Here is a 16,237-nt window from a genome sequence, read left to right on the forward strand (position 1 = left end):
TATGTGATTTGTTGATTAGCTAAGACTTAAGAACACAATAATTGAAGTTTAATATGCAAAGACGAAAATTAAATATGTATGCATGAATTGATCAATGACAAAGACAAAAGATAAACACTTTCAAGGAAATATATGAATGAATATGTTGTTGGGGGTCAATTTCATCTCATCCACTCTCATATATTTTAGGAATTCAACATTCAAATCATCATTGTTAATGCCACTCTCTAATGTACCATTCTAGATGGCTTCTCCCTAATCAAATAGTTCATACAATTCCTAGCATTCCTAATGATTAGTTCATGAGTGCAGGAGCTTAAAGGCAACCAATATAATATTGTCAGTATAATATTGGGAGAAATTCCCCGAATCTAGATTTCCCCGTACGTGTCCGTATCAACAAAACCAATAATCATGCATTAGAATGAGTTAAACAATGCAAGCATTGAGCAAAGAGGAAAAACCCTAACTAATGATGAAAGAAAGCATATGTCTTAATTCAAAGATGTACTCAACAAATCCATATATGAGAGCTTCAAGAGATTACTTTGATTCCCCAACAAACATACAAGGTTTAGTTCACCATATTCATGGTGAACCTAGATGAATTACAATGAAAGTATGAAAGAATAAACCCAATAAAGGTGAAGAGGTAGCCTGAGCATCCAAGATCCTCCTTCAAAGGGGTGAAAGAGAGAGTGTTTGCCTCGTTTCTGCCAAAGATGCCTAACTATAGGACGTGCAAGCCCTTATATACTAATCTAGAGTTACAAAAGATTACAAAAGTCCAAGCCCAAAAAGTGCCGCTCAGCGGTATTTACCGCTCAGCGGTGATTGCGCGTCTTCTTTCTTCCCCTCAGCGGCCATTTTGCCCCTCAGTGGTTCCAACGTCACCTCTTGAGTGCCGCTCAGCGGTAGTTTGCCGCTGAGCGGTGCCTTCGACTTCTCCTTTTTGCACTCTTTCTTGTCTTTTCTAATGTCCTCTCTCTTATTCTTCACTTCTTTCACCAAATTCACCTCAAAACCTGCACAAAAACACTTAAATCAAGCATAAACCTGTCCAGCTCTCTTATTTCTGAAAATATAAACAAAAGGCATGATTTCAAGCTAGTTTCTAAGTCTAAAGGTTGCTTTTAGTATCAACTTTAAGCATGAAAATAACAGTTTTTCAACTGTTATCAATAGCTTGGTGCGGCTGTCTTCCACACGCACTGGTTGCAACTCCAGCGTTCGGTCGTGGCGTAGTGGAACGTCTTCCAACTCCAATATATGAGAGGGGTTGGCTATGTACTTACGGAGTTGGGAAACGTGGAAGACTGGATGAAGATTTGATAGTTGAGGAGGCAAGGCAAGTTCATACGCCACTGGTCCAATCTTCTTCAAAATCTGGTACGGTCCTATGAACTTGGGTGATAGTTTCTTTGGATGAACGGCTCGGCCTACTCCAGTGATCGGGTTATGTCTTAAAAATACATGGTCTCCTGCAGCGAACTCCAAGGGTCTTCTTCTTCTATCCGCATATGATTTCTGCCTGCTCAGGGACGTCTTTAATCTATCTTGGATCAGCTTAACCTTCTCGGTCGTTTGCTGGATGAGCTCAGGTCCGGTTAGCACGTTCTCTCCTTCTTGAAACCAACATAGTGGCGTTCGACATTTTCTCCCATAAAGAGCTTCAAACGGCGCCATTCCAATGCTAGCCTGAAAGCTGTTGTTGTAAGTGAATTCCACGAGCGGCAAGACTTCATCCCAGGCACCCAAGTGATCTAGGACGCACGTCCTCAGTAAGTCTTCCAGCGTCTGGATGGTCCGCTCAGACTGGCCGTCCGTCTGAGGATGATATGCTGAACTCATCTGCAACTTGCTTCCCAATTCGCCTTGTAAGGATTGCCAAAACCGAGATGTGAATCTCGTGTCTCGGTCAGAAATTATGCTTGAAGGCACTCCATGCAGACGAACGATCTCCTTAATATATAACTTGGCCAAATTTGACATCGACATCTTCAAGTTCACTGCCAGGAAGTGGGCGCTCTTCGTTAGTCTGTCCACGATCACCCAAATCGAGTCATGATTTCTGACCGTGCGTGGTAGATGAGTCACGAAATCCATGGAGATGCTGTCCCACTTCCATTCAGGAATTTCCAATTGCTGCAATAGGCCGCCAGGTCTTTGGTGTTCCGCCTTCGCTCGTTGACAGGTTAGGCATGACGCTACAAAACGAGCGACATCGCTCTTCATTCTAGGCCACCAGAACGAACACCGAAGGTCTTGGTACGTCTTAGTCATACCTGGATGTATGCTAAGACGACTATGATGTGCTTCCTCCAATATGATTCGCTTTAGCTCGCCATCATTAGGAACGCACGTCCGTCCCATGTATCGTAACAAGCCGTCCGTTCCAGTGTTGAAATGTTTGGCCTGATCCGTACCGAGCGCGCTTAAAATCTTCAACAATTCCTCGTCCTCGCGTTGCTTCATTCTGATTCGGTCAAAGACGTCACTGGAAATTCTAAGGTTACAACATCTGATAACGTTCGTTCCCAGATCGAACTGTAACCTTAGGTCTCGGAAACTCTCCACCAAACTTAGCTCTTTAATCATCATCACCGAGACATGAACTGTCTTCCTGCTTAGGGCGTCCGCCACTACATTAGCTTTCCCCGGATGATAGAGCAACTCAAAATCATAGTCCTTCAAAAACTCTAACCAACGCCTCTGCCTCATGTTCAACTCCTTCTGATCAAATAAATATTTGAGGCTCTTGTGATCACTGAAGACTTGGAAAGTAGATCCGTACAAGTAATGCCTCCAAATCTTCAATGCAAAGACGACCGCTGCCAATTCCAGGTCGTGCGTTGGGTAGTTTTTCTCATGAATCTTCAGTTGACGAGACGCATACGCTACCGCTCGCCTCTCTTGCATGAGCACACAGCCCAACCCTTGATGAGACGCGTCGCAGTACACTTCAAAGGGCTTGGACGTGTCCGGAATGATCAGCATTGGAGCGCTCGTTAACTTATTCTTCAACTCTTGAAATCGTTCTTCACACAAATCAGTCCACGCGAACGGTTGGTCTTTCCTGGTAAGCTGTGTTAGTGGTGCTACTATCTTAGAAAATCCTTCAATGAAGCGTCTATAGTAGCCCGCGAGACCAACGAAACTCCTTACTTCTGTGACCGAACGTGGACTTTTCCATTCCAGTACCGCTCGTACCTTTGCTGGATCTACCGAGATCCCTCCAGCTGACACAACATGTCCCAAAAACTGCACCTCCTTCATCCAAAATTCACACTTGGACAACTTTGCATATAACTCCTTTTCTCTTAATACGCTCAGCACTGCCCTCAAGTGTTCTTCATGTTCGTCTTTGGTCTTGGAGTAGATGAGAATATCATCTATGAAGACGACCACGAACTTGTCCAGGTACGGCCTGAAAATGCGATTCATATAATCCATGAATACTGCAGGAGCGTTCGTCACTCCAAAAGGCATCACTACATACTCGTAGTGTCCATAACGAGATCTGAAAGCAGTCTTCTGGATGTCGTCCTCCTTCACCCTGATTTGGTGATATCCCGAACGTAAATCAATCTTAGAAAACATCGTCGCTCCATGCAGTTGATCCAACAAGTCATCTATCCTTGGCAATGGGTACTTGTTCTTGATGGTCAGCTTGTTCAATTGCCTGTAATCTATACATAACCGAGAGCTGCCATCCTTCTTTTTCACCAAGAGCACAGGCGCTCCCCAAGGTGATACGCTCGGCCTGATGAACTGCTTGTCCATCAACTCTTCAATCTGCTTCTTGAGTTCAACCAACTCTGCAGGCGCCATTCGGTAAGGTTGAACTGATATAGGTGCTGCTGTCGTCACCAAATCAATGGTGAATTCAACTTCACGAACGGGACGCAGTCCAGGGATCTCTTCCGGAAAGACGTCCGGAAATTCATTCACGATCGTTCGTTCAATACTGCCCTCCCTGGACGTTCGTTCATTTCCCAATCCTCCGAACTCTTGGTCTTCATGCGTCATGATCAGAAAACAGCTCGCACCTTCCATTATGTCCTCCTTTAACTGACCGAGCGTTACAGATAATTCTTCTTCTTCTTCGTCCGGAAACACCAACTCCTTCTTCCCACAATCTATGAGAATGTGATTGGTAGCCAGCCAATCCATTCCTAAAATCACCTCCAACCCTTGAAGAGGTAGGCAGATAAGGTTTACTTTATACTTACGCCCTTCTACTTCTATAGGACACCTGACGCACATAGTGGACGTCCTAACCTCTCCAGCCGCTGGGGTTGACACCACCAGATCGAACTGCATCTCGCTCATTTCTAAACCCAGTTTGCCAACGCACGCCTTCGAGATGAAGGAATGTGTTGCTCCCGAATCAAACAATACGCAGCAAGATGTGCCATACACGAAGCATGTACTGATGATAAGTGTACCTGAATTGGCTGCCTCCGCCCCAGTTATAGCATAAACGCGTCCCACTGCTTGGGCTCGTCCACCTCTTTGCTGATTCCTTCCGGCGGTTGGTGATCTCATTACCGCTCGCCCTCCAAAGTTGCAATCGTTCTCCACATGTCCATTCCTTCCACATTTGTTGCAGTGTTTTCCCCCCACCAGTTGAGGACAGAACGAACGGTAGTGTGGTCCACCACATTTAAAACAGGTGACGTTTCCTTGCTGCCCAGACTGTCCGGCAGGAATCAAGGCTTGAGATCCACTCGTGTTTGTTGTCGGACGAGCGTAAGGAGATCCCCTCTGATTGACATTTCCCCTTGAGACGATCGGTCCCCTTACTGTTTGTTGTTTCTTGTGTCGTTCAGCTTCTGCCATGTTCTTCTCCAACACCTTGGCCCTCTCAACCATGGCAGGAAACGTTCGTATGCACAAGCTTGAAATCAGAACTTTCAAATCACTCCTTAGACCGTTCTCAAACTTCCGACATTGCCACTCTTCACTAGTGGCCATTGTATTGAATCTGACAAGGTGTTTAAATTTGTTGGTGTATTCTGAAACAGACATACCCCCCTGAACCAGCTGTAAAAACTCAACCTCCTTTGCAAAACGGACGCTGTCAGGGAAGTACTCTTCATAAAATTTGTTTCTGAACACTTCCCAAGTGATTGGTTGTTGAGCGTCCGTCAAAATGGCCCTCGCGCTCGCCCACCAGTGGCTCGCTTCTCCAGTTAGCAAGTACTCAGTATACGCCAAGCGGTTCTCATCCGGACACCTCTTAGCATTGAAGATCCTCTCCATATCCAGTAACCATTGATCTGCCTCGTCAGGGAGACATTTCCCACTGAACTTGGCTGGATGGTGTTGTAAAAAGCTCTCCAAACTCCACTCAGTAGCAGGTTGGGCAGCGTTGGAAGAGGATGCTCCAGGCGCACCTCTTGTTGCCGCTAGGATTTCTATTAGCTGCCTTTGGGTTGTTTCAGAGTTGGCACGAGAGGCCTCCAAACTCTGCATAGCGGCCTGGTTTTGCTGCATCAGTGTGGCGTTCTGCTCCAGTAACGTTGTGTTTTGTTGATGCAATCTTTCAACCACGGTTTCCAACAACCTAGTGTTGCTGGACGTATCAGACTCGTTCGGTTGCGGAGGAGGAGGGAGTCTAGGCGCCATTAGTTCTCTGGACCAGAGAAAAACGAGCGTTAGTAATGTTCAAGAGTTAAAACAATAACTCATTAAACACATAATAAGCACACAGCAAAAACATAGTGCACTCATAACCTACAGTGTCCCTTAAAAGAACAAAACTGCTCTGATACCACTAATGTAACATCCCAAAATACAGTAATTACCATAATCAGAATTAATTACATTAAACCAGTAAAACAGTGCAGTCTTTACCATAATGGATCAAAGTTCCAAAGCCGAACGGCTTATATACAGAAAATACCATTTACGAAACGAAAATAAGGAAAGTCTAGAACGAACGGTTTTACAAAATATTTAACCGAACGTCAAAATGAAATCTAACATTTACAATCCTATCATAACGAGCGTTCTAAGGCTCGGCTTTTACTTCCACCTCGACCAAATTCTCTTCTTCAATAACGTCTTCCAGAGTGGCCTCGCCTTCTGCTCACATCCACACGGATGATCATTGCAAGACAGGACGAACGTACATAGACAGTAGACAACACAAGGAAAAACAAAAGGGTAAGCTTATATAATTTAAATTATACATCAACACATACAATAAACATATCATTCCACACAAGCGCATAGTTTTAACATATAACAATCATGTAACATTATATAAATATATATATATATATCTATATGACGACCGTCCGGACTGTATGATCTGTGTAGTTACAAGCGTCCTTGCACTCGAGTGATGTAGTAACCGGGATACACCTAATCAGCTGCCACTCGAGGTTAGTCCGTTCTTACGTCACCCATGTTAACTTATGGACTAAGGACCTCCTGCCATTCACACGCATGACTTACCCTCTCTACGTGAGAAGAGTAATCACTGAATATCAGGATGGACAGCGAGTCTTAACTTATCCACAGTCATACTTTACCAAATTTAATATTTAACATATCTGAGACGTTCCTCCTTGGAACGCTCGTCCAAAATCCATAATCATAGAATCACTCCATATAGTGTTCACACTGTAATTTCTTATGATTTATCATCAATTTCATCTTTAACTTTAAGAGCATAAAAGTACGAACGTTCAATCCTTTGAAGAATTAGGACGAACGTCCAAATAAAGTACTGGATGGACGAACGCGACTCTCTGTTTGGTCAGTTAAATGAACTGACTCTTATTGAAGGTATAATGGTACTTAGAAAAATTTCATCATATAGATCTTGGGCCAGATTTAATGTACCAAGGATGGTCAATGACACATAGAATTTTCTTTGAAGACTTTTGCATATGAAGAACCGATGCCAGTTTTGAACGAACGTAAGAGGATGAATATTGAAATGTTGGAACGAACGCTATTTTATCAAAGTGGTTATTCAATATGACGATCGCTCTTTAGGACGAACGCTTGGTATAAGACCGAGCGCTATTTAGAACGAACGCTTGGTATAAGACCAAACACTATTTAGAACGAACGCTTGGTATAAGACCAAGCACTATTTAGAACGAACGTTCGGTATAAGACCGAGCGCTATTTAATTCAGTATTATTTAATTTAAGGCGTACGACAACTCTATGTTGAGCCGAACGCTCAAACATAGTAATTCAATGAAAACGCTCGTTCTCAAACCGAACTCTTCCCAAATGAAAGAATTCTCTTCTAAGTCTTTTTCAGGGAAACCGAACAGTATAAGACCGTTCGATAACGAGCGTAATTTATCATAGGGAATTTATCAGATCCAGATTTTCACTATCTTAAATTTAACATTTATTCATACGATTTAAACTCCTATGAATTCTTATCCACATTAATTTTCATACTTTATAACCTTAATTCACATCATCAAATCCAACTATAGACTACTCATTCATCCTTCATACGCATCAAAATCAACATGCAGTACAACCAAATCAAAAATCATGTTCATCCAGTACAACAGGTTTCGTTCAAACATATCAAATCAGCACATATACATATATTTCATACAGATAGACCATATCATGCTTTCATACAATCGTACAAGTATAAATTAAATATATAAGCTTCCCTTACCCGGATCAGTATACGAACTTCCTAAAGCAAGGTATGGTGCGTCCTCTAACAGCGTTCTACCCTCAGTTTTACTAAACACTTTCACTTGATCTAAACACCAAAATCAGAGATGACTCAGATATAATCCATGCATGAACCCAGAACTTGTTTTCGCATGAAACCCTAATGGACGAACTACTAGAGAAGAGTACTTACCAGCTCAGATTCTAATTTTGTTCGGTCCAGAATAACGTCCGCGTCTTCGAGAACGTTCCTACGGTTCTGAAATGAAATCGGAGGAGAAGGGAATGAATTACAGTAGAGAGAAGGTGAACTGGTTCTAGAGAGAAGGTGGAGAAAAATGGAGAAATCAGTTTTGAGGAAGAAGGTGAATGCATGCAGAGAATGGGAAGGAGTGTTTTCAGAAAATTAAATTCTCTTTACCAAGTCAAACGGACGTTCATTCACACGCGGACACCTGTCTTCCACTACTGATTTTTAGAAGGTTCCAGCATGACACATGGCAGATGGGTGGCAGAGAGTGTGAGTGGATTTTTAATGTTCTGAGTAATGGCATGGGTGCGTTTTTCAATGCTTGGCAGAGTGGTTTAATTACATTAAATCTGATTGGACAGGTGTTTTGCAGAGTTAAATATCTAGGGTCTTACAATCCCCTTCACTGTTATTTTTTTCACTTTCATTTTTCACTTCTTCACTGTTACATTGTTTTCTAAATTCAGAATTGTAGTAGTTGTGTCCGGTGGTGGTGAGGAAGAAGGCAACGAGACTTCTCAAGTTAGTGTATTGTTTGAAGTAAACACGTAAATCGCAGGTGGAAATGCAGTTAATAATGGCGTAGTTGATACCCCCAACTGCACTTCGAATTGCGGTTTAGGAGTGCCGCACTTCCAAAGTGCAGTTCCAGTGTGCGAGACACTTTCTTTTAGCTGATCTGCACACGCTTATCATTTTATGTTTTTTAGTACATTGCATTTTCAATCTTCTCTCATTTTTTTTTTACAAATACTTAAAATAATCAAGAAAAAATTAATAACAACAAAAATTAATAATACTTAAATAATAACAACTTATAACAAAAACATTAAAAATAATAAATAATTTAAGAAACAAAATAATAATTGAAAAAATAAAAAAATTATGAATAATTATTATTATTTAATGAAATAAATAAAAAATTCAGAAAAAAAAAGTTAAAATTAAACAGCAAAATATACGTAATAAATATTATATACAAAATTTAAAATTAAGAAAAAAAACACATTAAAAGAAAATTACCAAACAAAAAAATAAAAGCACATGCTACTAAAACATATTAACAAAAGAAAACCCAAAACACTAGTACAAAATAGGGATAAGAACACGGGTCATATGTCTCGGTTTTTAGAAAACCGAAGCATATATAAAGGCGGTGACATTTTTGCAATTTCGACGAACTTATACGCCTCGGTTGTAAAAAAACCGAAGCATAAAAACCAAATTAACTCGGTTAAAAATAAAATCGAGACCTGATGTTCTGCCACGTCCCACCTTAAACGAGGTTAATTTTTTTCTACCTCGGTCCTCTAACCCAACCGAGGCATAAACGTTCCAAATACCTCGGTCCTCTAACCCGAGGCATAAACCTTCCGAAATGAAAAAAGGGGTATCCTCTACTACTCCCGTCACTTGCAACATATAGAGCACGCATCCAGAGCATGCGAAATCCAGAAGCAACTTAACGTTGGCGGCGAGTGCGGCGAGGCATGGCGAGGTGACGGCGAGGCATGGTGAGGTCGCGGCGAGGTCGGAGCAAGGTGGCGGCGAGATCTCTTCTTCCCTTGTTTCTTTTCAGGTTCAGACGCGATTTATCGTAGGTAGGGGCGGCCGCCGCGACTTTGTCTCCACGGCGTGACGGTCCCTGTTTGTGGAGGTGGGAGGTTGTCCGCGGCGTGACGGTCCCTGTCCGCGGCGTGACTTTGTCTCCGTTAGCGATTCAATTTAGGGTTTCGATTTGGGATTCGTTGGTGGCGCCTAGCGGCTGGCGGCTGGCGGTGGATCTCGCCTTCGTAGGGGATGGACCGAAGGGCGAGGTGATGGAAAACCAAAGGCGCGACGATGGACCGACAAGGACGAGCTGATGGTGCGGCAGCGGTGGCGCGGCGAGGGTTTCGTTGGCAACAAGGGTTTCGTTTTTGGCAGCGAGGGCTTCTGCGTTTTTGGGTTCTCTGCCTTTAGTTTCAAAACTCATCATTCAATTTTATTTTTGTAGATTTTGCCTATGGAATGCATGCTGGAGTGATGAGAAGGGACGAGAGAAGGCACCACGGAGGAAGCCATGGAAGCTTTGGAGATCCTGCTGGAAGCACTGAATGAGAAGAGGTTCTTTGAAGGAGAGACCATAGGATTGGAAGTTATTGCTGCATTTGCCAAGTTATTGCTGCCAGCAGGAAATTGGGTTGAGATATTGCTGCCAAGTTGAGCCAAGAGTTTCCCAGAGATGAATTGTTTGTTGTCTTCAAAGTTTGTGTAACCACTCTCTCTAGACACACTTCTACTTCCCCATGCTCCACAAGGTGTGGCAGATAAAAAAATAAAAACCACTTTACTGCCTCGGTTCATGTTTCAATTGAGATAGTATAAGATAAGATACTAACTCGGTTTACAACCGAGGCATAAGAAGAAGACTTTTTACCTCGTCCAGATATGCCTCGGTTTCTCAACCGAGGCCTATGACCAAAAACAACCGAGGCCATTTCCTTCTACTGTACTAGTGAAAAACTCATAAGAAAATAAAACCCAAAAAAACTCACATCACCCAACACCAACCGCACATCCAATTTCGGAAAATGTCCAGTGCACCTCGAAATGCGGTGCTCCTTAGCCGCACTTGACGAACTTCGGTGGAAACACTAGTCGCACCTCCAATTGCGGCACTCCTCAACCGAACCTCCAACTGTGGCTCTATGCGCATAGTAACCGTGCTTTCATGTGCGACACTGCCTTGGTGGATTAAACGTCCGTCCCTCTCGTATACTCTTCCCACCCCATATGCAAACATCACAACCTAGATCAATCAACCCCAACCACAAATCAAGCATCCAAACAGGCATGTACCATAACAACATTTAACAGAATTCATGCATTATATAACAACAACAGGAAATCACACAACAACTAAACTGGACGCCAGCTCGAAGAAAAAGAAGCACGGATATGCTAGACCTCACCACCATAGCAACACCACACAACCACCAATACCAACACCAAATAGCCACCAAACGAAAAATCACACAGGAGGAGAGGACGGGTTCAAATTAAATAGTGAAAGTAGTGAGAGAGAGAGAGAGAGAGCAGGAAGGAGTGCACGACTACTGCAAGAGGGTGAGATATGAAATTCGAGAAGAAAGGGAAAAGGGGACTCAAAGGGGTGTAGGGTTTTCAAGTTGTGAAATGCGGGACTGGAGTGGAGAAAGGGGTTTGAATAGATGGGTCAGCTTTTTTGGAAATCAAAATATTCCTGACAGGGTTCGAATTGGAAATATCAAAAGAATGAGAGATGCAGGGTGAAGTTGGTGAGGTGCAGGGAGAAACACTCCCAACTTTTTTACCGACTTGAACATTGGAAAGTCTTTTACAAATAGATATTCTCTTGTGTTCTATCCCTCAAGAGTACCCGTCAAAAACTTCAAAATCACTCTGATCATGCCACATGTCCAAAGGTCCACCATGATCCGCTAAGAACATTTAGAGCCAATCATAAACTTCAAAATCACTCTGATCATGCCACATGTCCAAAGGTCCATCATGATCCGCTAATAACATTTAGAGCCAATCATAAGGCCTGATAAAACTTTTCCTTAACCTCACTCTTCCATGGTCACCACCCAAAGTCAAGTCCAACTTTCTCACAAGATGGAATCTAACCCAGAAACGACCCTTAAGTATAAAATGCAAATGCTAATTCAGCAAAACGAAACGAAGAATAACACAAGTGCTATGATGCCGAGCTTGAAGCCCTACATGTACCTCCAAGAGCTTCCATAGAAGTTGAATGGCTTGGAGAATGGGAAATCACCTCCCGACATCGGTCTAACTCTCTGGGAGAAGGCTCGCGTAACTAACGAACAGATCGCATATCGCCAACACAACAAGATTCGCGTGAAATACGGTACCCACCATGGAGGATTCCTTTGAAGCGTTGACCATGTTCAGAGCTTGATTTACTGATCGCAAGACGGTACCCACCATGTCAGCATTTCATGAGAGGTTCATTACTGCAACGACCACGATCTCCAAAGGATACATCAATCTACTGATGACCTTCGAAATGCCTGAAGCCCATTGCACTGTGATGATATAATCCCTTATAATGGATAGAAGCACATCCTATAATATCTAGGTTTGACCAAAAATGTTTTACAAGCTCGTGTCCACCCCGAACATGAAAGTTATAATGCATAAATATTATAATTTGCTCTTTATATATTGTTAAATATATGGATTGTATATTTATGCGTATATAAAGCAAGTTAAACATATTATATATTTTTTTCTTACTCTCATTATTTGGATTGTTTAAATTATTATCATTCAAAAATTATTTTTTAGAGTACATTTTCTCAACCTTTTAAGTTATAATCAAGTTCAGATGAAACAATTTTATTTGTGAATAGTCTATCTTTTAAAACTAAATTAATATAAGTCATTTTTTAAATAATTCAATGCTTGGTATACTTTAAATAAATTTAGTATTAATTCAATTCAATTCAAATACTATTTAATCTATTCGGTAAAATGAATTAAAAAGCATAAAGATAGTATTTTTAGCGTTAAATTTTCAATAAAGATTTTAAACATAAAATATATTATCTAGAAGGTATTGTCCCATAGGAAAAGATAAGACCTTCAATACAGAATGTAGAAACTGAAATGATTTCCAAAAAATTAAAAGGGTCATTGTAAAAGTTACAAAAAAAGTTACTTAAAATTTTAAGGTCAGATTTATAATTAGAGTAAAAGTTAAATGAAATTTTAAAAGATGTTCTATCATGTGATATAGGGACATACAAAGAAGTATAATAATGCACGATCTCATTCATTAAAAATCTCAAATTCTCAACAAAAAAAATCAATATTAATTTTTACAGCGTACATAAATTATGAATGCTTATTTAAAGTAGTTTCATTTTAAACAAATTAAAGCTGTTCAAAATTTCAGAGAATACATTAAACTTTTGAACAAATAATTTAATATTTATTAAGGACAAGATCAATTAATACATTTTAAAAAAAAAATTCCTTAGCGGATTGAACGCTAACCTATGAATCTGGACATACATAAAACATGGTGAAGGTTTGGTGTGTGGGTGAACTTATTTATACCAGTTCATTTAACCATCCCATTGAAAAACACTTTCTACTTGAACATTTTTTAACTATGGTATGGAAGAGTGAAAAATTATAACCGAAAAGTAATTTTTGTGAAAATATATGTAGCAATAATAATTAATATGATGAATTGAAAGCGATATGGAAGTTTAATTATTAAAAAAAATGTTTGATTAAATTTGTTGGCGAAAGTGTGTGAGGATGAGAAATCTACTTTTCTTTAGTTTCTCCCTTTCTCTGGTGGTGTGCGCGTGTCCATCTATCAAAAGGCAACTACCTCCTTCCTACTTATCTACCCCCACACCCTTTCAATGCTAGCAGCCCTTCTTCTATTTATATACCCAACTCGTCTCTTCTTTTCTTTTCATTCTCAAACGCTATTCAATTCTCACTCACTGCCATGGCTCCTTCTTTCGACACAAACACTCAAACAGTTTGCGTCATGGACGCTTCCGGCCACCTAGGTTTCACCCTCGTCCAGCGACTCCTCCAACGAGGCTACACCGTCCATGCCTCTCTCCAAAAATATGGTAATCGATCATCTCTTTAACTCTTCATGCTACGCTTCCTTCCCTTCAATTTCGATTTCAATTTCAATTTCCGATCGTGTCTCAGGGGATGAAGACCTACTCAATGGGATTTCCGCAGACTCTAATAAGCTCAAGGTTTTTCGATCTGACCCATTCGATTACCATAGCATAATCGAGGCACTCCGAGGCTGCTCTGGTTTGTTCTACACGTTCGAACCTCCACATGACCAACCAAATTATGACGTAAGCACTTCTTTTTTTCTTCTTTCTTTATGAGATTTGTTATATTCCTCATCCTATCGCAATTAAAACAAAATAATGAAAATAGTTAAACCATGAGAGCCTTTTGTGGGCATTAATTTATTGGTGTATGCAGAATTTGCCTGAGATGCTTCATGGTGTGCTGGAATGACCCTACTCATGTGTGGGTTACTCGCCTCCATTATAGTCAAGTAAATGGTGAATTCGCCTTTATGCTAAATTAATTGTAATTAATAGAAACCAATCGTGGTAGTTTTGATTTGGTTATCCATCTCAATCACTTAATAATTCACTCATGTGTCGTAATCGTTTGTGCTGGTTAGTTTTCAGCCATGTGCTTATTTGCTTATCTCATCAAGTGTCTGATCTTATCGACATCTTATTCCTAAATTATTGCTAATCATGATGAAATATTGATACGGAAAGGTTTGCACTTCATGCGTGACGCTGATACAGAGGTTCACAACTTGATAATATAAATTTAAATTTTGCCATGTCTTAATTAGTTTAATTACTGAATTGCAATAATGAATGCACTTAGCACTGTCTATATATGTCATTTTGCTATCTTCTAAAGCATATTTTATTACATATATTTGCTTTACCATATCAGAACCTTCCTGTCAGTAAATTATAAAACAAATCTGACTTACAAAAAAAAAAAAAAAACTTCAATTCCTAATTAATTGTCCGGTGCATTTAATTTATTGGCAAGCATTTTTCGGAAAGTCTGTTTGACTAAAGAAGTAGTTTGGCAGAAAACTTATTACGGTTCAACTGTTACCAGAGTTCATAAAACGCGTTGAAAGTTTATTTTTTTAGGAAAAATTAGGTGTTTCTTCATTTCTATCATTTGTTTATCATGAATAAAAAATTATACGAACGTTTTAAAACTGAACTCTGTCAAGTCAACGGTTTTAAATATACGTGGTCATCAAAAGAGCATTTAATTCAGTTTCTGAAAAGTAGTAAATTTAGTTTGAGATTTGTGCTGAGAGCAGAAGTGATATGTGTGGTATTTGAAAACGTACAGGAATACATGGCAGACGTGGAAGTAAGAGCTGCACACAACGTGTTGGAAGCCTGTGCCCAGACAGAGACAATGGATAAAGTGGTTTTTACTTCCTCAGCAACCGCAGTAGTTTGGAGAGAGGATCGCAAGACCATGGAACTGGATCTGGATGAGAGACATTGGAGTGATGTTAATTTCTGTCGCAAATTCAAGGTATATATAACGTCTCTTGGATGCAACACTAATATTCTTTTATTATTATTTTATAGTAAAAATAGAGTTAATTAGCCTAGTTTCATGTTTGGGTATGTTGCATAATTGATTGATAGATGATGATAATAAGCAACGTGCATGAATAAAATGTGGGAAACAAAATGAGTTGTAAGGGAAGATGGGATGCGAGGAAAATGACAAAACTGAATAATTGAATGTTTTGTACAGTTATGGCACGGTGTGTCGAAGACAATGGCTGAGAAAAGTGCGTGGGCCTTGGCAATGGATAGAGGAGTCAATATGGTGTCCATCAACGCTGGCTTATTGATGACTCATGATCTCACCATCCAACACCCTTACCTCAGAGGAGCTGCTGAGATGTACGAGGATGGTGTTTTCGTCACCGTTGATTTACCTTTCTTGGTGGATGCCCATATCTGCGTCTACGAAGAAGTCTCATCTTACGGTCGTTATTTGTGTTTTAATCACATCATCAACACCCAAGACGACGCCGTTCAGTTAGCTCAAAAGTTGACTTCCTCTGCTGGTTCTTCCTCGTCGTCTTCATCCTCTCCATCGCCGCAAAGGTCAGAGGACTTTTTTTGTTTATTTTGACTTTTTTTTCCTTTTAAATGTTAACTTTGACATATTCAACTTTTTTATTTGTCTGCAGTGGTGACCTCGGTAAGGGTTTTATCGAACAGAAAATTAGCAACAAGAAGTTGAACAAATTGATGGTGAACTTTGAAGCTTGATTGAAGCAGTCACCTTGGATGTTGTTCTGCGGGAGAGTATTCGTGTGCAAAATGTAACAGAAATTTGTACCTATAATACCCTCATATTATTAGTATCATTATACACATTAATGTATTTCAATCAAATAATCATTTCTTTATTTGTTTTAATATTATATAATGTAAAATAGTTTTCCTGTTTTTAAATTCTCTTTGCCTAATGCACCGTCCATTTTTTCACCGCGAGTCACAATAGTGTTTATGTCTATAAAACAATTTTATTGGACGAAGATCGAAAACATCATTCCGAAAATAAAAACAATTGAATAAAGAGAAACTAAATCGATTTTTTTTTAAAAAAAAAAATTGCATTCTTTTTATTCTATTGAATTATATTTAAGTTTTTGTAAGACCCTATAAAATTAGCAATGATAATTCTTTGTTAAACCAGATTT

General features: G+C 40.1%; 2 protein-coding genes across 2 annotated transcripts; one reads left to right on the forward strand and one right to left on the reverse strand.

Moving 5' to 3' along the window:
- Nucleotides 1-3,388: 3,388 nt before the first annotated feature.
- Nucleotides 3,389-4,842, reverse strand: LOC148192181 (uncharacterized). The gene is made up of 3 exons (XM_088100036.1): nucleotides 4,233-4,842; nucleotides 3,814-4,139; nucleotides 3,389-3,427 (listed from the first exon to the last, which is right to left on the reverse strand). The coding sequence occupies exons 1-3, from the start codon at nucleotides 4,840-4,842 to the stop codon at nucleotides 3,389-3,391; spliced, it is 975 nt and encodes a 324-aa protein (XP_087956162.1).
- An 8,414-nt stretch (nucleotides 4,843-13,256) lies between these two features.
- LOC124848436 (cinnamoyl-CoA reductase-like SNL6) lies at nucleotides 13,257-15,989 on the forward strand. Its single transcript, XM_088101102.1, has 5 exons — nucleotides 13,257-13,562; nucleotides 13,648-13,805; nucleotides 14,857-15,048; nucleotides 15,277-15,635; nucleotides 15,722-15,989. The coding sequence occupies exons 1-5, from the start codon at nucleotides 13,433-13,435 to the stop codon at nucleotides 15,801-15,803; spliced, it is 921 nt and encodes a 306-aa protein (XP_087957228.1). The 5' UTR covers nucleotides 13,257-13,432; the 3' UTR covers nucleotides 15,804-15,989.
- The last annotated feature ends 248 nt before the right edge of the window (nucleotides 15,990-16,237 follow it).

The sequence above is a fragment of the Vigna umbellata genome, chromosome 10 (genome assembly GCF_029865625.1).
Source record: "Vigna umbellata cultivar VRB3 chromosome 10, Vumbellata_1.0, whole genome shotgun sequence".
NCBI classification, from domain to species: Eukaryota; Viridiplantae; Streptophyta; class Magnoliopsida; order Fabales; family Fabaceae; genus Vigna; species Vigna umbellata.

Excerpts from the sequence above, each read along its gene's own strand:
- LOC148192181 (XM_088100036.1), bottom strand. The coding sequence starts at position 4,842 with ATGGCAGAAGCTGAACGACACAAGAAACAACAAACAGTAAGGGGACCG. Across the intron at positions 4,140-4,232 it reads TCCTATAGAAGTAGAAGGGC|ATTGTGGGAAGAAGGAGTTG; the intron begins GTAAGTATAAAG and ends ACATTCTCATAG. Across the intron at positions 3,428-3,813 it reads GAATGGCGCCTGCAGAGTTG|GCCGTACCTGGACAAGTTCG; the intron begins GTTGAACTCAAG and ends TCGCATTTTCAG.
- LOC124848436 (XM_088101102.1), top strand. The coding sequence starts at position 13,433 with ATGGCTCCTTCTTTCGACACAAACACTCAAACAGTTTGCGTCATGGAC. Across the intron at positions 13,806-14,856 it reads ATGACCAACCAAATTATGAC|GAATACATGGCAGACGTGGA; the intron begins GTAAGCACTTCT and ends GAAAACGTACAG. Across the intron at positions 15,049-15,276 it reads ATTTCTGTCGCAAATTCAAG|TTATGGCACGGTGTGTCGAA; the intron begins GTATATATAACG and ends TGTTTTGTACAG.